The 25,578-nt window shown below is 47.2% G+C and overlaps 1 protein-coding gene across 8 annotated transcripts in view; it reads left to right on the top strand.

The window, feature by feature from the left end:
- PPFIBP1 (PPFIA binding protein 1) overlaps positions 1–25,578 on the top strand; it is a 185,568-nt gene that overhangs the window by 120,425 nt on the left and 39,565 nt on the right. For 2 of the 8 annotated variants that reach the window (XM_029057995.2, XM_029057994.2), the window contains exons 9-15: positions 225–317; positions 6,121–6,235; positions 11,521–11,553; positions 18,387–18,448; positions 19,543–19,618; positions 21,085–21,239; positions 23,479–23,597. In XM_029057995.2, the coding sequence (XP_028913828.1) occupies positions 225–317; positions 6,121–6,235; positions 11,521–11,553; positions 18,387–18,448; positions 19,543–19,618; positions 21,085–21,239; positions 23,479–23,597 (653 nt within the window). The remainder of the gene's footprint in view (positions 1–224; positions 318–6,120; positions 6,236–11,520; positions 11,554–18,386; positions 18,449–19,542; positions 19,619–21,084; positions 21,240–23,478; positions 23,598–25,578) is intronic. The other 6 variants (XM_029057999.2, XM_029057996.2, XM_029058000.2 and 3 more) reach the window with 3 other exon arrangements.

The following is a 25,578-nucleotide window of genomic DNA, read 5'->3' as shown; positions in this document are numbered from 1 at the left end:
CCTCTTTTATGATCGAATTTCTCCATCCCAGCCAGATCCCGCCACGAAACCCCGGATGGGGATCCACTGTCACATGTCATTTAAGCCCTTCTGGCCTGAAAAAAACCCCAGGCTCTCACCGCTAAGACGTACCTGGGCATCCCATTTCTCGGCTGTATTAAGTCTGTTCTCTTAGCTCTTTTCTAGCTTTACTTTTCCTTTCACTCCTCTGTCTCCGTCACCAGTCTTTAATGGCCAAACTTTCTAGCATGAAAATCAAGGTGGGTCAGATGCAGTATGAAAAGCAGCGGATGGAGCAAAAATGCGACGCGCTGAAGGTGGAGTAAATCATCGGGGCTGTGGGCGTGCGTGTGTGTGTGTGTTCTTTGGCACTGTCGCATGCTTCTGCGTGGCTGTCGTACCGTTTGTCATAGATCACGTACTTTATTTTCTGACCGTAAGCCTTTTCTTTCAAAAATATGATACTTCATCATAATAATAATGGTAATTGTGGTTTTTGTTAAGTGGTTACTGTGTGTCAAGCACTGTTCTAAGCGCTGGGGGGCCACAAGCAAATTGGGTTGGACTCAGTGGCCGCCCCACGTGGGGCTCACAATCTTAGTCCGCCTTTTACAGATGAGGGAACTGAGGCCCAGAGAAGTGAAGTGACTTGCCCAAGGTCACACAGCAGACAAGGGGCAGAGCCGGGATTAGAATCTGTGACCTTGTGACTCCCAGGCCCAGGCTCTGTCCATTAGGCCAGGCTGTCAAGTATGTAAAAAGGGCAGTGTGCAGTCAATGTGTTTTTCAGTGTATTCCACACCTCTGCTAGAGTGGAAGCTCCCTGGGGACGGGCCAATCTGTTGTACTCTTCTGAACGCTTAGTACAGGGCTCTTTATACAGTAGGTGCTCAATAAATAATACTGAATGACCGAGTGAAGCATTACTGGTACAGGCTCTCATAATATCCCGGCTGGATTATTGTGTCAGCCTTCTCTCTGGTGTCCCTTCCTCCTGTCTCTCCCCGCTCCAGTCTATTCTTCATTCCGCTGCCCGGCTCATCTTCCTGCAGAAACGCTCTGGGCATGTCACTCCCCTTCTTAAAACCCTCCAGTGGTTGCCTATCGACTTCCACACCAAACAAAAACTTCTCACTCTAGGCTTCAAGGCTCTCCATCACCTTGTCCCCTCCTACCTCTCCTCCCTTCTCTCTTTCTCCTGCCCAACCCACACGCTCCGCTTCTCTGCCGCTCACCTCCTCACTGCCCCCCGTCCTCGCCTATCCCGCCGTTGACCCGTGGTCCCGGAATGCTCTCCCTCCTCACCTCTGCCAAACTCACTCTCTTCCCCTCTTCAAAGCCCTACTTAGAGTTCACCTCCTCCAAGAGGCCTTCCCACACTGAGCTTCCCCTTTTCCCTCTGCTCCCTCAGCTCCCCCTCTACTCCCCCCTTCACCTCCCCTCAGCTAAGCCCTCTTTCCCCCCTCCTTTCCCTCTGCTCCTCCCCCTCTCCCTTCCCCTCCCCTCAGCACTGTGCTCCTCCGCTCAATTGTATATATTTTTTATTACCCTATTTATTTTGTTAATGAGATGTCCATCCCCTTGATTCTGTTTATTGCTATTGTTTTAATGAGATATACATCCCCTTGATTCTATTTATTGCTATTGTTCTTGTCTGTCTCCCCCGATTAGACTGTAAGCCCATCAAAGGGCAGGGACTGTCTCTATCTGTTGCCAATTTGTACATTCCAAGTGCTTAGTACAGTGTTCTGCATATAGTAAGCACTCAATAAATAGTGTTGAATGAATGAATTTCCCCAAATGAGAAGTAGCATGGCCTAGTGGATAGAGCAAGGACCTGGGCATCAGGATCACCTGGATTCTAATCCCAGCTCCACCTCTTGTCGGCTGTGGACCTTGGACAAGTCACTTCACTTCTCTGGGCTTCAGTTCCCTCATCTGTAAAATGGGGGTGAAGACTGTGAGCCCCATGTGGGGCATGGACTCTTTCCAACCCGATTAGCTTCGTATCTACTCCGACGCTCGTACAGTGCCTGACACCTAGGAAGCGTTTAACAGATACCATAAAAAAAAAGGTTCAGTAAGCAACCTCAGTCAACAGATTGCAAAAGAAGAAACTGAGTCTCCTCCAGAGTTTTAGCCCCATGTAGGACCAGGACTGCATCCGACCCGATTAACTCGTATCTACCCCGGTGCTTTGTACAGTGGAAGCAGAGTGGCTCAGTGGAAGGAGTCTGGGCTTCGGAGTCAGAGATCATGGGTTCGACTCCCAGCTCTGCCACTTGTCGGCTGTGTGACTGTGGGCGAGTCACTTAACCTCTCTGTGCCTCAGTTACCTCATCTGTAAAATGAGGATTAACTGTGAGCCTCACGTGGGACAACCTGATCACCCTGTATTTCCCCCAGTGCTTAGAACAGTGCTCTGTACATGGTAAGCACTTAACAAATACCAACATTATTATTACAGTGTTTAGGACGTAGTAAGCACTTAACAAATACCATGAGTATCATTATGATCAGTCTTATGAACTGCTAAATCTGACTTTAACCGTGCCCAAAGCCAAATTCCATTTCTTAGCCAACCGATGAGCAGCAAAACCTCATCTCTGACGAGGGGATGGAAGTTGGGGCTTATTAGAGTCTACCTTCTCCTCAGCATCGAGTAATTAATTGTATTTATTGAGTGCTTACTGGGTGCAGAGCACTGTACTAAGCACTTGAGAGAGTACAATAGGACAGTATAAGAGACACATTCCCCTGCCCCCCCAATGAGATTACAGTTTAGAGGACCCGGTCAGTTAATTAATGGTATTTATTAAGCACCTGCTGAGGGTAAAGCACTGTATTAAGCACCTGGGAGAGTACAACAACAACTAGATTGTAAGCTCGTTGTGTCTCTTATATTGTTGCACTTAGTACAGAGCCATGCACACAGTGAGCGCTCAGTAAATACTATTGATTGATTGATTGCACTAACTAACCCAAGTTCTCTGCCCTCAAGCAATTTACAATCTAACAGAGATTGCCGTTCTAGGCTTGCCACTGTAGTAAGCACTCTCTCCCCCTTTCCAATTGCTTGAAAACCTTCTGGTCTTTGCTTTCTACTCTCAGCTCTCCCACCCACTTCCTCAGTGAAAACTCTTTGTGTTTTCTTTTATGGTACTTGTTAAGCGCTTACTCTGTGTCAGGGCCTGTATTGAACACTATGGTAGGTACAAGCTAGTCATCTTGGATCCAGTCCATGAACCGCGTGGGGCTCACAGTCTTAATCCCCATTTTACGGCTGAGGAACTGAGGCCCAGAGAAGTGAAGTGACTTGCCTAAGGTCACTCAACGGATAAATGGAGGAGCCGGAATTAGACCCAGGTCCTTCTGACTCTCGGGCCTGGGCTCTATCTACTAGGCCGCGCTGCTTCTAAAATAAAACTGTGTTGGCTTCCAGGCTGCTTCTCCCTCCTTTTATTCAGTCGTATTTATTGAGTGCTTACTTTGTGCAGAGCACTGTACTAAACTCTTGGGGAAGTACAGTTCAGCAATAAAGAGAGACAATCCCTGCCCACAACCTGCTCCCTTGAGGGTTAGATGTGGGACAAGCAGCATGGCCTAGTGGATGGAGCCTGGGCCTGGGATTCAGAAGGACCTGGGTTCTAAATGCAACATCACCACTTGTTTGCTGTGGGACCTAGGACAAGTCAGTTCATTCTCTGGCTCAGTTTCCTCATCTGTAAAATGGGGATGGAGACTGTGAGGCCTCTGTGGAACAGGGACTCTATCCAACCCGATCATCTTGTATCCACCCCAGCGCTTAGAACAGTGCCTGACACATAGTAAAGTGCTTAACAAATACCACATGATGATTATTATTATTATTATCAATCATTCCCTAGAGAAGCAACATGGCCTAATGGGCCTGGGACTCAGAAGGTCATGGGTTCTAATCCCAGCTCCACCACTTGTCTGCTCTGTGACCTTGGGCAAGTGACTTCACTTCTCTGTGTCTCAGTTCCCTCATCTGTAAAATGGGGATTAAGACTGTGAGCCCTATGTGGGACAGGGACTGGGTCCAACCTGATTATCTTGTGTCTACCCCAGCCCTCAGAACAGTGCCTAGCTCATAGGAAGCACCTAAAAAATACCACACTTATTATTATTATTAACCAGTGTTCCATAGAGATTTGGAAAAACATATCAACCTGGGTTTCATCATCAGTGAATAATTTGCTTTAAAAAGAGAGCAGGGCTGGGATTCTGGCTTCTGGATGCTGCTCTACCAGTGGCCTACTGGCTGCCTTAGGTCTGGTCAGTCAGTCATATTTATTGAGCACTTACTGTGTGCAGCGCACTGTACTAAACGCTTGGGAGAGGACAGTAGCAAAATATAACAGATAGATTCTCTGCCCCACCAAATCTCCTCACCTCTCTAGGCCTCAGTATCCCCATCTGTGCAATGGGAGTGATAATATCCACTCTCCCTACCACACAGGAGTGATGTGAGGACAAAACTGAGTGCTTTGGGAAATTAAAGCCCCCATATAAAACTCAAATTATCAGTAAAGGTGACTTGCAAACAGAATTCTTAAAACCAAGCTTTAGAATTTTCCTCATAGAGAGCAGAAAAATAAAAAGTATCAAAATGCATCTTAGGGTCTAAATGCTGCCAAAATTTAAAGTGGTGATTTAGCTCAAAGTTAATCCTTAGGCTGTCAGCTCGTTGTGCCTAGGGAATGTGTCTGTTTATTGTTATATCATGTTTTCCCAAGACCTTAGCACAGTGCTCTGCACCCAGTAAGCACTCAGTAAATACAACAGACTTTACTGAGGCCAGACAGGTAAAACAGACATATTTTGAATTTTATGTTTTATTTACTTTCCCGGTTGTGTCTGTTTGACAAGGAGTCAGCCTGGTGGCGAGGTTTACTTAGTTGGGTGGTTTTGCTTTTGCAATGACTTTAAAATCTCCATCCATATTTGTGATTGGTTTCTGAAATAATGTATTTCAGTTGCAGTATCTTAACAACCACATTATCAGCCCAGACATTTGTTCTGGGTTCAAGTAAGATACTAAAGACAGATGTCAGAATCTGTTCTCTCTTTGGACTTTTTTAAAAAAATGGTATTTGTTAAACACTTACTATTGTGCCAGGCACTGTTCTAAATGCTGGAGTAGATTCCAGCTCATCAGGTTGGACACAGTCCTTGGCCCACCTAGGGCTCATAGTCTTAATCCCCATTTTTACAGATGAGGTAACAGAGGCACAGAGAAGTTTAAGTGACTTGCCGAAGGTCACACAATAGACAGGTGGCAGAGCCGGGATTAGAACCCAGGTCCTTCCAACTCCCAGGTCCGGGTTCTATCCCCTAGGCCGTGCTGCATCTCTGCTCCTGACCGAAAACATTTCTAACATGCCAGTGTGTGGAGTCCATGTGTACTGGGTTTGAAAAGTGTATGTAGAATCAGCATAGCTCAGTGGAAAGAGCCCAGACTTGGGAGTCAGAAGTCGTGGGTTCTAATCCCGGCTCCGCCACTTGTCTGCTGTGTGACCTTGGGCAAGTCACTTAACTTCTCCGTGCCTCAGTTACCTCATCTGTAAAAATGGGGATTCAAAAATGTGAGCCCAACGTGGGACAATCTGATTACCCTGTAACTACCCCAGGGCTTCGAACAGTGCTCTGCACATAGTAAGCGCTTAACAAATACCATAATTATTATTATTATTATTATTATTATTATTATTGACTTCCCAACATAACTGGGCTTCTGCACTGGCCCCCTCTGACTTCTCAAACTTCACTATTCAGGCACTGTAGCCTATCAATCGATCGTATTTATTAAGCACTCACCGTGGGCGAGCGTCGATCGTATTTATTGAGCACTCACCGTGGGCAAGCGCTGTACTGTTCAGGAGAGTACAGTATAACAGAGTTGCCCACAAGGAGCTCACAGTCTAGCGTAGTCGAGACAGCCTGAGCTTGGGACTCAGAGGACCGGGTTTAATTAATGCCAACTCCGCCACTTGCCCGCTGCCCGATAATCCCGTCCAAGAGAAGTTCATTCCGTATTTTAAAATTGAGACCACGTTTCCTTTTGACGATTCTGAGAGAACTGTACGCTCTCTGCAGGACGAACTGGCGTCTTTAAAAGAAGAACTGGAAGAGAAAGAAGGTGAAGTGAAGCGGCTGCAGGAGAACCTGGTTTGCAAGATGAAAGGAGAAGGGATTGAAATCGTCGATCGAGGTGAGATCGGGGACTCTTAGAAGCAAAGTTAATGGGACACCCACCCCACCCGCCCCCCGGCCCAGACCCTTGTCTCACCCTCTGCCTCTGAATAGAATTGTCCCAGACTACCTGAAACAAGCAACTCTTCGTCCTCACTGCAGAAACAGCGTGACCTAGTGGAAAGAGCACAGGGCTGGAAGTCAGAAGGCCTGGGTTCTCACCAGCTCCGCCACTTCATCCAATCGTATTTATTGAGTGCTTACTATGTGCCGAGCACTGTACTAAGCACTTGGAATGTACAATTCGGCAACAGAGAGAGACAATTCCCTGCCCGATGACGGGCTCACAGTCTAAACAGGGGAGACAGACAGCAAAGCAAAAGAGGACAAAGCAAGACAAGTAGTTTGGCGACTTCCGATCCTCTCCTTGGATCCTTCCTCTTGCAATCAAGGGACTTGGAGACGTGGCCACCATTTGCAGATGGCTCGGTGGCACGGTCCTTGAAATCCCAGTAAACTCAGGGAGGATTTAAAGCTCCTTTCTGAAAGCAGGAGGATGGAACCTCTTAGAGAAGCATTCATTCATCCACTAGTATTTATTGAGCACTTATTATGTGTGGAGCACTGTACTAAGCGCTTGGAATGGACAATTCGGCAACAGATAGAGACAATCTCTGCCCGGTGATGGGCTCACAGTCTAATTGGAGGAGACAGACGGCAGAGCAAAACAGATCGAAACAAAAACAAGACAACGTAATCATGACAAATAGAATCAAGGGGATGTACACCTCATTGCCGGCCGTGTGACCTCAGGCAAGTCACTTAACTTCGCAGGGCCTCAGTTTCCTCCTCTGTGAAATGGGGTTGAAATCCCTATTCTCCCTCCCCCATTAGAAAGCGAGCCCAGTGTGGAACTGTGTCTGACCGATTATCGCGTGACCTCCGGCAAGTTGCTTAGCTTCTCTGGGCCTCAGTTCCCTCATCTGTAAAATGGGAATGAAGATAGCGAGCCCCATTTGGGACAGGGCCTGTATCCAACCTGATTAGCTTGTATCTGTGCCAGCAGTTGGAACAGTGCTTGACACATAGTAAGCACTTAAGAAATACCATCTTTATTATCATTACTATTATCTACCCTAGCGCTTAGCGTAGCACATGGCTCAGAGTAATAAATTCCACCTTCCTCCTGATTGCTAGCTCTAAAACCCCGCGGCGAAGGAGACGTCACAGCCTCTTTCATTCATTCAGTTGTATTTATTGAGCACTTACTGTGTGCAGAGCACTGTCCTGAGCATTTGGGAGATAATATAACAACAGACACATTCCTTGCCCACAACAAGCTCACAGTCTCCTACATGAGCCTCTGCTACATCCCTGAATTGTCAAAGCTGAGCCAAGAAATACAAGCACTCAGAGAATAATGATGTTGGTATTTGTAAAGTGCTTACTCTGTGCAGAGCACTGTTCTAAGTGCTGGGGGAGATACAGGGTCATCAGGTTGTCCCACGTGAGGCTCACAGTTAATCCCCATTTTACAGATGAGGTAACTGAGACACAGAGAAGTTAAGCGACTTGCCCAAGGTCACACAGCTGACGAGTGGCAGAGCTGGGATTCATGGGGGATTCGAACCCATGACCTCTGACTCCAAAGCCCGGGCTCTTTCCACTGAGCCACGCTGCTTCTCTTCCCCCGCTTCAAAGCCTTATCGGAAGCCCATCTCCTCCAAGAGGCCTTCCCTGACTAAACCCTCCTTTCCTCTTCTCCCACTCCCTTCTGCTTCGCCCTGACTTGCTCCCTTTATTCATCCCCCCTCCCATCCCCACAGTACTTTATCCGTATCGGTCATTTATCCCTTTATGCTGTAAACTGGATGCGGGCAGGGAATGTGTCCTCTAAATCTGTTATATTGTACCCTCCCAAGCGCTTAGTACAGTGCTATGCACACAGGAAGTGCTCAATAAATACGATTGATACACAGCACCCCGAGAATGCTAGGATGGCACTTCTGCAGAAGCCCGCTTCAGGGAAGATTCCTGAGGCGATGCCCGCCATGTCTCATTCATTCATTCAGTTGTATTTATTGAACGCTTACTGTCTTCAAAGCACTTGAGAGAGTACAGTAGAACAATAAACAGACACAGTCCCTGCCCACAACAAGCTTACAGTCTCACACCACAGCAGTGCCCTACGCGTTACGTTTCTGCCGACCCCACTTCACCCCGAATCCAGAGCGGTTGACGTTGCTGGACAGCCGGGTCCAGCCAGAGACTGAGAGTCAGAAGGCCCTGGGTTCTAATCCTGTCCCTGCCACTTGTTAGCTGTGTGACCTTGCATGAGTCACTTTATGCCTCAGTTCCCTCATCTGTAAAATGGGGATTAAAACTGGGAGCCCCATGTGGGACAGGGACTGTGTCCAACCTGATTACACTGTACCTACCCCAGCGCTAAGAAGAGTCTTTGGCATCTAGTAAGTGCTTAACAAATATCATCATCATTATTATTATTCTCTTTGTGGAAGTTTTAATTTTGAGCCCTACATGTTTTGCTTCCATTATCTTACTTGAAAAGCCACCAAATCATCCTAAAAATGCCCTCTGTGCTTTCTTGGAGATTTGGCCATCCTTTTGCACACTGTCTATTAGACGAATTGAGTTTGGATGTTTTTAAATGTTATTTACAGGTTCTTTTGAAGTTCCATGAGCTTTCCAGAAAAGACAGGATGCCATTATTCCTGGGGATGGCGGGATTCAAAGCCAGGTCCTCTAATGGGATTTAATAATAATGGCGGTATTTGTTAAGCGCAATCTCCAATGGCTCCTTCCCCTCTGCCTCCAAACATGCCCACGTCTCCCCATCCTAAAAAAACCCGCTCTCGACCCCACTTCCCCCTCCAGTTATCGCCCTATCTCCCTACTACCCTTCCTTTCCAAATTCCTAGAACGAGTCGTCTACACTCGCTGCTTAGAATTCCTTAACTCCCATTCTCTTCTGGACCCCCTCCAATCTGGCTTCCGTCCCCTCCGCTCTACCGAGACTGCTCTCTCTAAGGTCACCCGTGACCTCCTTCTTGCCAAATCCAATGGCTCCTACTCCATTCTGATCCTCCTTGACCTCTCTGCTGCCTTTGACACTGTCGACCATCCCCTCCTCCTCCATACCTTATCTCACCTTGGCCTCACGGACTCTGTCCTCTCCCGGTTCTCCTCTTACCTCTCTGGCCGGTCATTCTCGGTTTCCTTCGCTGGCGCCTCCTCCCCCTCCCATCCTTTAGCTGTTGGAGTTCCTCAAGGGTCAGTTCTCGGCCCTCTTCTGTTCTCCATTTACACTCACTCCCTCGGTGAACTCATCCGCTCTCACGGCTTCGACTACCATCTCTACGCAGATGACAAGCAGATCTACATCTCCGCCCCGTCCTCTCCCCCTCCCTTCGGGCTCGCGTCTCCTCCTGCCTCCGGGACGTCTCCACCTGGATGTCGGCCCGCCAACTAAAACTCGACATGAGCAAGACTGAGCTCTTCATCTTCCCTCCCAAACCCGGTCCTCTCCCAGACTTCTCTATCACCGTGGATGGCACGACCATCCTTCCCGTCTCTCGGGCCCGCAATCTCGGTGTCATCCTTGACTCGTCTCTCTCGTTTATCCCACGCATCCTATCCGTCACCGAGACCTGCCGGTTTCACCTTTACGATATCGCCAAGATCCGCCCTTTCCTCTCCACCCAGACGGCTACCTTACTGCTACGGGCTCTCGTTATATCCCGGCTAGACTACTGTGTCAGCCTTCTCTCTGACCTCCCTTCCTCCTCTCTCGCCCCGCTCCGGTCTATTCTTCACTCCGCCGCCCGGCTCATCTTCCTGCAGAAACGATCTGGGCGTGTCACTCCCCTTCTTAAACAACTCCAGTGGTTGTCTATCGACCTCCGCTCCAAACAAAAACTCCTCACTCTAGGCTTCGAGGCTCTCCATCACCTCGCCCCTTCCTACCTCTCCTCCCTTCTCTCTTTCTACCGCCCACCCCGCACGCTCCGCTCCTCCGCCGCCCAACTCCTCACCGTCCCTCGGTCTCGCCCATCCCGCCGTCGACCCCCGGGCCACGTCCTCCCGCGGTCCCGGAACGCCCTCCCTCCTCACCTCCGCCAAACTGATTCTCTTCCCCTCTTCAAAACCCTACTTAAAACTCACCTCCTCCAAGAGGCCTTCCCAGACTGAGCTCCTCTTCTCCCTCTACTCCCTCTACCACCCCCCCTTCACCTCTCCGCAGCTAAAGCCTCATTTTCCCCTTTTCCCTCTGCTCCTCCACCTCTCCCTTCCCATCCCCTCAGCACTGTACTTGTCCGCTCAACTGTATATATTTCCGTTACCCTATTTATTTTGTTAATGAAATGTACATCGTCTCGATTCTATTTAGTTGCCATCGGTTTTTACGAGATGTTCTTCCCCTTGACTCTATTTATTGCCATTGTTCTTGTCTGTCCGTCTCCCCCGATTAGACCGTAGGCCCGTCAAACAGCAGGGACTGTCTCTATCTGTTGCCGACTTGTTCATTCCAAGTGCTTAGTACAGTGCTCTGCACATAGTAAGCACTCAATAAATACTATTGAATGAATGAATGAATTCCAAGCACTCTTCTAAGCGGTGGGATAGCGTGGGATAATCAGGTTGTCCCATGTGGGGCTCACAGTCTTAATCCCCATTTTAGAGATGAGGGAACTGAGGGACAGAGAAGGTAAGTGACTTACTCAAGGTCACACAGCAGACAAGTGGCAGAGCCAGGATTGCCTGTTGTATTTGCAGGCTGGTAACCGAACCGAACCAAAAAGCCCATTTTGATGGCATTAAGAGATTTATCAAAAGGAGCCACAGCTGTGGGTTTCATGCCTCTTTTGGTCCCCTGACAATGGGTGGGGGGGTCACCTGGCTATTGCGTAAATAAAGATGCATTCTGTTGTTGCCAGCATCATGCTTTAGAGAAGCAGCAGGGTGTTGTAGAGAGAGCACAGGCCTGGGAGTCGGAAGGTCTCGGGTTCTGATGCCGGCTGCACCACTTATCTGCCGTATGACCTTGAGCAAGTCACTTCTCTTCTCTGTGCCGCAGTTCTCTAATCTGTCAAATGGGGATTGAGACTGTGAGCCCCATGTGGGACAGGGACTGTGTCCAACCCGATTTGCTGTATTGCCCCCAGCACTTATTGCCCCCAGCACTTAGTACAGTGCCTGGCACATAGTAAGCGCTTAACAAATACCATCATTATTGTTATTATTATTTTCATGCTAACTTCCAATCCAATGGGTTTTTCTGCACAGATGAAAATTGTAAAAAGAAGCTCAAAGACAAAAGTAAGAGTTTTTGGTGTCTTTGCATCATCAGCGTCTGTGTTTGTGAAACGTGCTCCTTTTTCGGCTTTCTCGCATGTGCATTAACCAGAGCTGGGAAGTTGCTTCATCTATAAATCTTCCGTGTCTCCCAGTGTTACCAGACAGAGATTAAAGGGTCACCAGTCCTTCTCATCATCACACTGCGATTCATCTTTCCACTAAAGCCACTGTGATCTCCCCCAAGAGACTGTAATCTTCTTGAAGTTAGGGACTTTGTTTATTAAGTCTATTTGTTTTTTATCCCAAATAATAAATCGATCGATCGTAGTGGTGGGAAGCAGCATGGTCTAGTGGATAGAGCACAGGGCTGGGAGTCAGAAGGACCTGGGTTCTAATTCCGGTTCCACCACCTGTCTGCTGTGTGACCTGGGGCAAGTCACTTCACTTCCCTGGGCCTCAGTCATCTCATCTGCCAAATGGGGATTTAGACTGTGAGCCTCACATGGGACATGGGCTGTGTCCAGCTGATCATCTTGTGTATACCCCAGTGCTTAGAACAGTGCCTGGCACACAGTAGGAACTTAACAAATACCATTTAAAAAAGTACTTTTGAGTACAAGTCATATATAGTTCTAAATGAGGGGAAGAGTACAATAAAATTAGTAGATACGGTCCCACTGGATCCCTCCTATCAGTGGGACGGTGTGGCCTAGAAGATAGAGCGCAGGCTGGGAGTCAGAAGGGCCGGAGTCCTAATCCCATCTCTGTTGCTTATCATATAAGTGACCTAGGGCAAGTCACTTTGCTTCGCGGGGCCTCAGTTACCTCATCTGTAAAATGAGGGTTAGATGTGAGCCCTATGTGGGAGAGGGGCTGTATCCAACCCGATTAGTTTGTATCTGTCTACCCTGGTGCTTGGTACAGAGAAGCAGCGTGGCTCAGTGGAAAGAGCATGGGCTTGGGAGTCAGAAGCTGTGGGTTCTAATCCCGGCTCTGCCACTTCTCAGATGTGTGAGTTGGACAAGTCACTTCACTTCTCTGGGCCTCAGTTACCTCATCTATAAAATGGGAATAAAGACAGTGAGCCCCTCGGGCGAAATCCTGATTACCTTGTATCCCCCCCAGTGCTTAGAACAGTGCTTGACACATAGTAAGCGCTTAACAAATACCATCATCATTATTATAATTATTACAGTGTCTGGTACCTAGTAAGCGCTTAACAAATACCATCATTATTATTATTATCATTACAGTGCCTGGTACATAGTAAGCGCTTAACAAATACCATTTAAAAAAGAGGAAGTTGCAGACTAGAGAAGTAAAAAGACACTAAAATGCATTACAGGTTGAAGGAAGAAATAGAGTATAAAGATATGAACATAAATGCTACATGGAGGATCCCAACTGCTGAGGAAGACACAAAAGTGCTCAAGTGGCTCTAAAGGGGGAAATAGGTTGAGGAGATGAGAGACTAATCAATCAATCGTATCTTTTGGTCACTTACCATGGGCAGAGCACTGTACTAAACATTTGGGAGAGTACAATATAGCAGACTTGGTAGACATGTCTCCGCCCACAACGAGCTGCAGTGCAAAGGGGGAAACAGACATTAATATAAGTAAATAAATTACCTACAGGCACCTAAGTTCTGTGGGACTGAGGGTGAGGTAAATAAAAGGTGCAAATCTAAGAGCAAGGACGACACAGAAGGGAGAGGGAGTAGGGAAAATGAGGACCAAGTCGAGGAAGGCCTATTGGAGGAGATGCGACCTTAATAAGGCTCTGAAGGTGGGGAGAGTGGTCGTCTGATATGGAGGGGTCGGTGGTGAGATAGACAAGATGGAGGTACTGTGAGGAAGTCAGCGTAAGAGGAACAATGTGAAGTGCTGGGTTGTAGCAGGAAATCAGGAAGGTAAAGTAGGAGAGGGCAAGCCCATTTAGTGCTTCAAAGATGGCTTCGAAGATGGGGAGAGCAGGGGTCTGCTGGATATAGTTGGGAAGGGAATTCCAGACAGAAGGGAGCTTTGTGAGCAAGAGGTTAGGAACGGGAGAGATGAGAATAAGGTAAAATCTTGTATCCACCTCAGCACTTAGAACAGTGCCTGGCACATAGTGAGCGCTTAACAAATGCCATTAAAAAAATCAGTGATATTTGTGGAGCACTTACTATATGCAGAGCACTATTCTAAGTGCTTGGGAGAGGACAGTGCAAGAGAAATTAGCTCAACCGGTCCCTGCCCATAATGAGCTTGCGGTGTAGAGGACAGTGAGTAGGTTGACTTGAGATGAATGAAACATTCAAGCTGGGGTGTAGTGGGAGAGGAGCAAGGATAAATAGAATAGAAAGTTTCTGCTTGAGATGGAGAGGAAGGAGGTTTTTTAAGGAGTGGGGAGATGTGCCCAGAGCTATATTTTAGAAAAACGATCCAGGAGCAGAGTTAATTCTGGACTGGAGAGGGGAAATGATAATATTAGTAATTGTGGTGTTTGTTAAGTGGTTATTATGTGCCAAGCACTCTTCTAAGCACTATGGTAGATACAAGGAAATCAGGTTGGACACAGTCCGTGTCCCTTATGGGTCTACCAATCTTGTTCCCCGTTTTATAGACAAGGTAACTGAGGCCCAGAGAAGTGAAGTGAATTGCCCAAGGTCACACAGCAGATATGTGGCAGAGCCAGGTTTAGAACCCGTTACCTCTGACTCCCAGGCCCGGGCTCTTTCCACTAGGCCATAGAGGCAGGGAAGGCCCCAAGGAGCTTGAAGCAATAGTCAAGCGAGGATGTGACAAGAGGGTGAATCATCATGGCAAAAATGAGAGTGGGAGGAAAGGGCAAATTTTGGAAATGTAGAGGAACTTAAGATTCATTCGTGTTCATTGAGTGCTTCTGATGTGCAAAGCACTGTATTAAGCTTTTGGGAGAGTAAAATAGAACAATAAACAGATACATTCCTTGCCCACAGAGAGATTACAGTCTCTTGATGGGAAATCCATGTGGAGATGCACTGAAAGCAAGAGGAAATGCGAGATTGTAGGGAGGGAGACAAGTCAGAGATAGGGAGGTAAATTGGAGCGTCATCAACATAAAGAGGGTAGTTGAAGCTTTGGAAGCAGGTGTGCTGCCCAAGGCAGTTAGTAATAATAATGTTGGTATTTGTTAAGCGCATACTATGTGCAGAGCACAGTTCTATTAATAATAATAATAATGTTGGTATTTGTTAAGCGCTTACTATGTGCCGAGCACTGTTCTAAGCGCTGGGGTAGACATAGGGGAATCAGGTTGTCCCACGTGGGGCTCACAGTCTTAATCCCCATTTTACAGATGAGGGAACTGAGGCCCAGAGAAGTTAAGTGACTTGCCCACAGTCACACAGCCGACAAGTGGCAGAGCTGGGATTCGAACTCATGAGCCCTGTAGATACAGGGTAATCAGGTTGTCCCACATGAGGCTCACAGTTAATCCCCATTTTACAGATGAGGTAACTGAGACACAGAGAAGGTAAGTGACTTGCCCACAGTCAGCCAGCTGACGAGTGGCAGAGCCGGGATTCAAACCCGTGACCTCTGACTCCGAAGCCCGGGCTCTTTCTGCTGAGCCACACTGCTTCTCTGGTAGTATAGTTAGTGTAGATGGAGAATAGAAGGGGGCCCAGAACTGAACCTTGAGGGACCCCCACAGTTAGACGGAGGGAGGGCAGTGGCGGAGCCCCCAAAAGAGACCGAAGAGAGGCCAGAAGAGGAGAACCAGGAGAGGATTAGCCCAGATTAGCTAGTGTGTCCATGGGAAAGGGGGTGATCCTCAGTGTCAAAGGATTAAGTTGGAATGTTGACCTTTGGGTTTGGCCAGAAGGAGGTCATTGATGACCATGGAGAAGGCAGTTTCTGTGGAGCAGAGGGGGAGTAGAGAGGAGGGAGTTGGAGGAGAGGAATTGGTGGTGGCGGATGTCAGTAACCCGTTTGAGGAGTTTGGAGAGGAATGGTAGGGGGGAGATGGGGTGATAACTGGAAGGAGCCATGGGGTCAAGGCAGGATTGTTTTGGGTTTGCTTTTTAGAATAAGAGGCACAAGGGAGTGTTTCAAAGCAAGAAGACGCCATGAGAGAGGGATCAGGGTTTTGTTTTTGTGTGGTATTTGTTAAGCGCTTACTATGTGCCAGGCATTATACTAATACTATACTAGAGAAGCAGTGTGGCTCAGTGGAAAGAGCACGGGCTTGGGAGGCAGAGGTCATGGATTCTAATCCCAGCTCTGCCACTTGTCAGCTGTGGGACTGTGGGCAAGTTACTTAACTTCTCTGTGCCTCAGTTACCTCATCTATAAAGTAGGGATTAAGACTGTGAGCCTCACGTGGGACAGTCTGATTCCCCTGTATCTACCCCAGCGCTTAGAACAGTGCTCTGCACATAGTAAGCGCTTAACAAATACCAACATTATTATTATACTAAGCGCTGAGGTAGTATTTGTTAACCTCTTATTCTGTGCCAGGTGCACTGGGGTAGATACAACCTAATCAACTCAGACCCAGTCCCTATCTCGCATGGGGCTCACAGTCTTTGAAGCAATGAGAGAGGAGCAGGGCTTTTATTTTCCTTGGTATTTGTTAAGCGCTTACTATGTGCCAGGCACTGTACTAAGTGCTGAGGCAGATACAACTAAATTGGACACAGTCCCTGTCCCATGTGGGGCTCACAGTCTTTGAAGATGATGATCGGGGAAGGAAGAAGAATGTAAGCAACAGTGTTTGAAGAAGATGTGAATCAATGGAGTCAGAGGTGTAGGTGATGGGGTAGATTTTGAACCTGGCAGTTAGAAGCATAGTGTAGTTGAAAGAGCACGGCCTTGAGAGGCAGAAGATCATGGGTTCTAATCCTGACTCTGCCTCTTCTCTGCTGTTTTACCTTGGGCAAGTCACTTCATTTCTTTAGGGTTCAGTTACCTCATCTGTAATATGGGGATTGAGACTTTGAGCCCCATGGGGAACAGGGACTGTGTCCAACCTGATTTGCTTGTATCCGCCCCAGTGCTTAATGAAGTGTCTAGAACATAGTAAGCGCTTAACAAATACCACAATTATTATTATTATTACAGTGCACCTAGTAGGCTTTCAGTAAATGCTGTTGTTGATTATGATGGTGATAGCTTAGTTTCCAGGAGTAAATTTTGGGGGGCGTAAAGGATTGGTTGGGGTTTTCTGAGGCGGACAAGCGGCTGGGTGATGTATGGAACAGCCCGAGTACTAGTTCTGATAGATGAAATGACCTCTAGGCCAGACCAACCTAAACATTCTTCACGTTGCTGAGAAATAGCATTTCCTCCCTCTGTTCATTCATTAGTTCATTCATTCATTCAGTTAGTCATATTTGTTGAGCTCTTACTGCATGCAAAGCACTGTACTAGGCACTTGGGAAAGTACAATTCATGTCTTGCTTTGAGAAGCTAACACCCTACTCATTAAAGCTGAAGCGGACTTGCCCCTTCTTTCAGTTCGCTTCCCTTTACATCTCATAGTCCGTGGCATCCTGCAGAGTCTTTCAAATTTAGGGGGGAAGCGGTGTTTGAAACGGGGTTTATAGATGAAGCAAAAGATCTGTCATCTCTCTGAGTGAACTCAACAGGGCGTTTTCCAGCATGTCTGCTCGGCCCAAAACCCAAAGAGACACCGGACCGCCCCCTTCCACCGACATTCCCTCAGGCTGTTGGCATCTGTACCGATCTCGGGACTGTGGCTTCACATCATTTACTCTGCTTTCATCCCGTGTACACGACCCATCTCTCTGGACCATTGGTCAGCGGCATGGCGTAGCGGAGAGAGCCCGGGCGTGGGAGTCAGAAAGTCATTGGTTCTAATCCCGGCTGTGCCACTTGTCTGCTGTGTGACCTTGGGCAAATCGCTTCACTTTTCTGGGCCTCAGTGACCTCATCTCTAAAATGGGGATTTAGTCTGTGAGCCCTATGTGGGACAGGGACTGCGTTCAGCCCAATTTGCTTGTATCCACCCCAGCGCTTAGTGCAGTGCCTGGTGCGCAGTAAGCACTTAACAAATACCATGATTATTATTATTTCTCTGAGTGGTTTGCGCTTGGATTCACCTGCCTTTTATTTTACCACCGTGGCAAGTGAGATTGTTTTTCTTTGATCTGGAGAGGCGTGTGCATTTTAGATGACCTTGCATCCACCCCATCCTGGAGTTAATGAATTAGCCACTTTTAGAGGGAGACAACATTTTGTCAGTGAGACAAACTTTGCAACACCCTCGGCTTTTCTGATTTTCACCCAGTGTGGGAGGTTAAGCTCATCGTGGGCAGGGACCGTGCCTGTTTTTTGTTTTATTGTACTGTCCCAAGTGCTTAGTACAGTGCTCTGCACACAGTAAGTGCTCAATAAATACGATCGACTGACAGACTGAGTAGCAACAAGGCCTAGTGGATAGAGCACCGACCTGAGAGTCGGAAGGACCTGGGTTCTAATGCCAGCTCCACCGCTTGTCTGCAGTGTGATTTTGGGCCAGTCACTTCATATCTCTGTCCTTCATTTTCCCTATCTGTAAAATGGGGATCTGTAAAATGTAAGACTAAGCCCTATATGGGACAGCTTAGTTAGCTTGATTAGCTTTTATCCACCCCAGCACTTAGTACAATGCCAAGCACATAGTAAGTGCTTAAATTCCATTAACAAAAAAAGTTTGCAAACAATTTCCTCTTCGCCTACAAACGAAGTCATTTGGAATGTTTCCCTTTCTCATTGGAAAAAGCAAGAGAGAGTGAGCCTCAGTGGAGTCTTAGGAATGCTGTCGAAAGTATCGCCCTAAATTCGGAACCTCCCTTAGCTCACATCGAGCCGTTTTGTGTGTTGTAGATATCGAGGTGCAGAAAATGAAGAAAGCCGTGGAGTCACTGATGGCAGCGAATGAAGAAAAGGTAGTGTACTGGGCGCCAGCTAAGGGTCACTAGCCGAGGTTGGCGCTAGGGATCAATCAGACTACCACCTCATACAGGGAATTTGTTTAAAAAAAATCTGTAAAAAATGGGGATCAAGACTATGAGCCCCATGTGGGATGGGGACTGGTCCAACCTCCTAAGCTTGTCTCTACCTCGGCGCTTAGTACAGTGCCTGGCGTGAGAAGCAGCATGGCGCAGTGGATAGAGCACGGGCCTGGGAGTCAGAAGGTCTTGGTTTCTAATCCTGGCTCCACTACTTGTCTGCTGTGTGACCTTGGACAAGTTACTTCAATTTTCTGTGTATCAGTTTCCTCATCTGTAAAATGGGGATTTAGTCTATGAGCCTATAATAGGACAGGGACTGTGTCCAAACCGATTGGCTTGTATCCATCCCAGGGCGTAGTACAGTGCTTGACACATAGTAAGAGCTAAACAAATACCATTATTTTTATTATTAAATATAATGATCTAACAATATTAAATGCTTAAAAAGAATTTAAAAATGGATTGTCAGTTTGCCTGCCTCGCAGTGTGGATTGGAATTACCCTCACTGGACCTACAGCCCCTCTAGGCTCTAAGCTCGTTGTGGGCAGGGAATTTGTCTGTTACGTGGTTGTGTTGTACTCGCCCAGGTGCTTAGGACAGTGCTCGGCACACAGTAAGCGCTCAATAAATGCGATCGACTGACTACTGACTGTCTACCCTGGCTGCGCTTTGTACATAGTAACTTCAGGGAGGAGGAACGCAAAGCCTTCTTCTGTATTACTTTTGTTTTATTTCCCCCGGGCGTCTCTCAGAAAGGCTCAGCTTATTTTTCGCAACTCAAACTAGGAATGGCTAAAGGTCCTTGGAGGCTTTCAGCCCTCAATCCGGATCCCATTTCCCCCCGGGAGCCATTTGCTAGTGGCCCTTGTGGTTGAGGGGGTCCCCATTTCAGTAATGGTGACGACACCCCGTTTCCCGAAGAGTGAAAATAACCCGATCATTCAGATTTACGCCTTGGCTCGCTCCTCCCAAATTGAGGCATTGTCGTCCCACCATTTAAATCCTCCATCTCTATCTCTTCTTCTAGGACCGGAAAATAGAAGACCTTCGTCAGTGTCTGAATAAGTACAAGAAAGCGCAGGACGTGGTGATATTGACTCAAGGTGAAAAAAGAAAGGGTCAATATGAGAAATTTTTGGACTGGGAGGTTGTGTTTTCCTCAGTCAGTTGTATTTATTGAGCACTTACTCTGTGCAGAGCGCTATACTAAGCGCTGGGGAGAGTACATGATGACAAACACGTTCCCTGCCCACAACGAGCTTACAGTCTAGAGGGGGAGACGGACATTAGCATACATAAAATTACCGATATGTACCTAAGTGCTGCCCCGTGCGGTTGTTGAGCCTGAATAATATGGGTGGATCGATTGATCATCAGGATGAACCCGATGCACTGATTAACCACATTGGGTAGTTCTGGGTTCTGCCCCATGGACCCAGTGGTGTGGCCTAGTGGAGGTGCCCAGATTTTCTTTCTACAGAAACGCTCTGGGCATGTCAACCCCTCCTCAAAAATCTCCAGGAGTTGACCATCCACCTCTGTATCAAACAAAAACTCCTCACCATTGGCTTTAAAGCCTATCCATCCCCTTTCCCTAAGCTTAGTACAGTGCTCTGCACACAGTAATGAATGAATGAATGAAGAGCCTTAGGCATGGGAATCAGAGGATCTGGGTTCTAATCCCTGCTCCCTCATTTGTCTGCTTTGTGACCTCAGGGAAGTCACTTCACTTCTCAGGGCCTCAGTTTCCTCATCTGCACAATGTTGATTTAAAACCTGTTCTCCCTCGGTGTGAGCCCCATATGGGTCCTGATGATCTACCCCAGGGCTTAGAAGAGTGTTTGACATAGTAAGCACTTAACAGATATCAGTAACCAAATAAGTAAATACCACTGATTACATAGTAAGTGCTTAACAAATACCATAAAAAAAAGTGTTGTTGAGTGACACAAATGGTTAACATATAGTGGAAAGAGGAGGAAAACCAGGTTCTTTCTCATTCCCTGAATTGCAGGGGGGTGAATCTCTGCTGAGCTCCCTGGGAGGGACTCGGCAGTTGTGAAAATTTGGTCCCGGCTAAGGGAGCCTCTAACAGTTTAACCCTAGCCTAAAGGAGTCTGAGACCTAATCCTCTCTTTTCATTCATTCATTCATTTTTTCCATTCCTATTTATTGAACGCTCACTGTCCTAAGCACTGTACTAAGCACTTGGGAGAGGACAGTGTAACAATAAGTGGGCACATTCCCTCCCCACAACAAGCTTACAGTCTAGAGGGGGAGGCAGACATTAGTAGATGTAAATAAGTAAAGGTACAGTTGTGGACATTCAGTATAAAACTCAGATTTGCGCCACGGTGCTTTAATAATGGTGGTATTTGTTATGCACTTACTGTGTATCAAGCACTGTTCTAAGCACTGGGGTCGATACAAGCTAATTGGGTTGGACACGGTCCCTGTCTCACATGGGACTCAGTCGTCATCCCCATTTTTTACAGATGAATTTTCAAAGCATATCATCCCCCAATAGCACCGATCTAATCCGTTCTCTCTTTGTGATGTTTTTCCACAGGCAAAGAGTGTGAATATGAAGAATCACTGAATTCCGGATCCGTCTCCGCCTTGCTGGACACGCAGACTTTCAACGATCCAGACCAAAGCCCCTCACCTATTCCTCTAGCAGGGTCTCCTAACCGGGAGGCGTTGAACACGGGAGTTTTTGAAGAGGTAGCGATTGGTTTTTCCAAAGCAGCAGCATTAAGGAACAATTTGGGGCGTGTTTCTGAAAGCCGCCTCTAATGGGTAAAGCACAGGGCCTAGTACGGTCCCTGACCGCCTCTGTGCCCTTGGGCGAGCACCTTAACCTCTCTGTGCCTCAACTTCTCCTGTAATAATAATAGTAATAAGAATAATGGTGCTTGTTAAGCGTTTACCATGTGCCAAGCGCTGTTCTAAGCACTGGAGTAGATACAAGTTAATCAGGTTGGACACAGTCCCCGTCCCATCATGGGGCTCACAGTCTCAATCCCCATTTTACAGATGAGGGAACTTGAGGCCCACAGAAGTGAAGTCACTGGCCCAGAGTCACACAGCAGACAAGTGGCGGAGCCAGAATTAGAACCCATGACCTTCTCCGACTCCCAGGCCCATGCTCCATCCACTACACCATGCTCCTGAATTTTTATGATGTACTATGTGTCTCTCACCCCACCTCATTGGCAAAAATCTCTGAAAAAGATGGGTTGGGGCGGGGGCAGTCAGTCAAAAGAATTTATAGAGCACTGTACTAAGCGGTCACGAAGTTCCAATACAACAGAATTAGCAGAAAGGCTCCCTGTCCGTAACGAGCTTCCAGTCTAGGGCCAGGTGAGGGACACAACAGTTCCGAGCCCCCCGCTCCTAAATTGAGCCAGCTGCCAGTCCCCTCCAGATCCAAGATATTAGAACCATTGTCCCCATTGTCCAATCACCAGCCTCGAGAATTGTTCTGATCAGCTCAAGCGCCTGTCAGATTACAATTTGATTGTCCTCTTCAAAGTATCACTAAAGAAAACCTGAAAAACTCATGACGAAGTTTCTGGAAAACATTCATTCATTCGTTCATTGACTTGTATTTATGGAACGGCTACTGTGCACTGTACTAAGTGCTTTGAAGAGTACAGTAGAGCCATAAACAGACACATTGCCTGCCCACAACGAGCTTACAGCGAATGGGTCTAGAAGAACAATTTTATTTTGACTTGGAAACATTTCTGTTGCTTTGTCCCAAAGGGCCTTTTGAAATATGATCTGGAGGTTCAGAGAGAAGCAGCGTGGCTCAGTGGAAAGAGCACGGGCTTTGGAGTCAGAGGTCATGGGTTCAAATCCCGGCTCGGCCACTTGTCAGCTGTGTGACTTTAGGCAAGTCACTTAACTTCTCGGTGCCTCAGTTACCTCATCTGTCAAATGGGGATGAAGACTGTGAGCCCCACGTGGGACAACCTGATTCCCCTATGTCTACCCCAGCGCTTAGAACAGTGTTCGGCACATAGTAAGCGCTTAACAAATACCAAGATTATTATTATTCGATTAGACTGTGAGCCCGTCATTGGGCAGGGATTATCTGTCTTGTTGCCGAATTGTGCATTCCAAGCACTTGGTACAGTGCTCTGCACATAGTAAGCACTCAATAAATACTATTGAATGAATGAAAGAACATTCACCACATCCTAAAATCCTAGATTTACACTTATTTAGTTTATATATTTGCATGGGTCTGTTTAATGTAGCATATTTGGAAATCACTCTTCTAGTCAGCTGTTTGCTGTAGCAAGCCAGAGAATGTGAAAGTCTGTGTTTCCAAGGTATTGCGTTGTATAACATCTTAGTGGAAACGTAAAGTACAGTTTGCTACTCATTTATCAGTTATTGTTAAAAACTTAAGCGTGTTAATGTCATTTTATGTTACTCTCTTCCACCACCCTGTTAGTTTGAATTGTATGTATTTTAATGATGAGGAAAATAGTAATAATGAAGCAGTGTTGCCTAGTGGATAGAGCCCGGGACTAGGAGTCAGAAGGACCTAGGTTCTAATGCTGGCCCTGCCACTTGTCTGCTGGGTGACCTTGGGCAAGTCACTGCACTTTTCTGGGCCTCAGTTCCCTCATGTGTAAAATGGGGATTAAGGCTGTATGCTTTATGTTGAGCGGGACCGTGTCCAACGCAATCACCTTGTTGTACCCACCCTGGCGCTTAGTACAGTGCTTGGCACATACTAAGCACTTAACAAATACCACAATTATTATTATAATAATTATTGTATTTTAACAAATACCCCGATGATGATGGTGAAGATGATTATCATTATATGACAGGAGGAGAGAGTGAAAATATGTAGACTAAGCTCTCACCACGAGTAGCCTCAGTTGGGTTTGGAATTGTCTGTTTTGCACCCGTTCCAATTTGGCCTCTGACTGTATCATTCCAGGTGCACACCAGCATCTTGCAAGTCTCAATCCCTTCGTTTTCACCTCCTTCCGTGAGCTCGGAAACCACTCCTGAGAAACCGAAACTGCAGTCCGGCCCAGAGTCGTCAGAGGATGTGAGGTAGGGTCATTCCGAAAGGCATTTTGGCGTTTATTCATCGGGGAAACGTAGTAGCCGCAGCTGCGTTTGGGATTTCCTCGGTGGTTCAGGAGCCACCCACTCAGTATCGCACCTGTGCCTCACACCAGCCCCGTCTGTGGTACGGAGAGAATAATAATAAGATCAATCGTGGTATTAGTTAAGCACTTACTACGGGTCAAGTAGTACATAGATACAAGATCATCAGGTCTCACGTGGGACTCACAGTGCAAGTAGGAGAGAGACCAGGGATTGAATTCCCATTATGCAGATGAGGGAACTGAGGCCCAGAGAAGTGAAATGTAAGACTGGGAGTAGGACTCGTGTCTGACCCCTTGATCCGGGCTCTTTCCCCAAGGCCACGCCGCTTCCCTGAATACAGACTGCCTATTCCTTTGAGTTCTTGCCCCAAAAGAGACCATTTTGAAAAATGATTGATTTCCACTTGATCCTTTCCAGTGCCCTTGCCCACAGATCAGATGACTAATAAACTGAAAGTCTTAATATGGGCAGTTACCTCATCTGTAAAATGGGGATCAAATCCTACTCCCTCCTGCTTAGACTGTGAGTCCCATGTGAGACAGGAACTGTGTCCCCAAACTGATTAGCTTGTATCTACCCCAGCGCTTAGTGCCATGTTTAGCACACATTAAACGCTTAACAGGTAGTATAATCATTAGTATTGCAACTCCAGCCATGTTGAAAGCAGCAGGATATGCTCTTGTGCACACTCCGTGGATCACAGGAGATGCAGAAGCTCCTGCTTTTGAAGTCTGGGTTCTAATCCCGGCTCTGCCACTTGTCTGATGTGTGACCTTGGGCAAGTCACTTCACTTCTCTGGGCCTCGGTTGCCTCATCTGTAAAATGGGGATTAATACTGTGAGCCCCATGTGTGTCAGGGACTGCATCCAACCCGATTAGCTTGTATCTACTCCAACCCTAGGACAGTGCCTGGCATATAGTAAGAGCTTAACAGATGCCATAAAATAAGTCTCTTCCTTGACTAAGTGCCATGGTGACTCTAATCCACTGAGCACATACTGTCAATCAGGCAGTCAGTCAGTCGTATTTATTGGGCACTCGCTGTGTGCAGAGCACTGAACTGACTGCTGGGGAGAGTACAGTATAACAATATACCAGGCACATTCCCTTCCCACAGCAGCCTAGAGGGAGAAGACAAACTTTAATATAAATAAATGATGGATATGGACATAAGTGCTCTGGGCTTGTGCTGGGGGGAATGAATAAAGGGAACAAATCAGGGCGATGCAGATAGGAGTGGGAGAAGAGGAAAGGAGGACTTAATCAGGGAAGGCCTCTTGAAGGAGATGGGCTCCCAATAAGGTTTTGAAGTAGGGGAGAGGAATCGTCTTTTGGATATGAAGAGGGAGGGCGTTCCAACCCAGAAGCAGGATGCGGGCGAGAGGTTGGCGGCAAGATAGATGAGATGGAGCTACAGTGGGAAGGTTAGCATCGGTGGAGCGAAGTGTGTGGTTTGGGTTGGAGTAGGAGAGTAGCCAGGCCAGGTAGGAGGGGCCAAGGGGATTGACTGCTTTAAATCCAATGGTGAGGAGTTTCTGTTTGATGAGGAGGTGGACGGGCAGCCACCGGAGGTTCTTGAGGAGGGGGGAAGCATGGACTGAACGTCCTTATAGAAAAAGTGATCCGGACAGAAAAGTGAAGGATAGGCTGGGGTGGGGAGAGACAGGAGGCAGGGAGGTCAGCAAGGAGGCCGATGCAGTATTCAAGGCGGGATAAGATAGTGCTTAGATTAATGTCGTAACAGTTTGGATGGAGAGGAAAGGGCAGATTTTACTGGTATTTTACTGTGTTTTACTGTGTGCGGAGCACTGTACTAAGCACAGTAGAGTAAGTAGGCACAATCCCTACCCTCATGGAGCAGACAATCTAGTGGGGAAGACCAACACAAAATAAATTTGGAATTTCTCTTTCCAGAGTCCA

The sequence above is a fragment of the Ornithorhynchus anatinus genome, chromosome 2 (assembly GCF_004115215.2).
Source record: "Ornithorhynchus anatinus isolate Pmale09 chromosome 2, mOrnAna1.pri.v4, whole genome shotgun sequence".
Taxonomy (NCBI): Eukaryota; Metazoa; Chordata; class Mammalia; order Monotremata; family Ornithorhynchidae; genus Ornithorhynchus; species Ornithorhynchus anatinus.
Note: the sequence above shows the minus strand (reverse complement) of the source record. Positions and strands in the feature narration are given on the sequence as shown.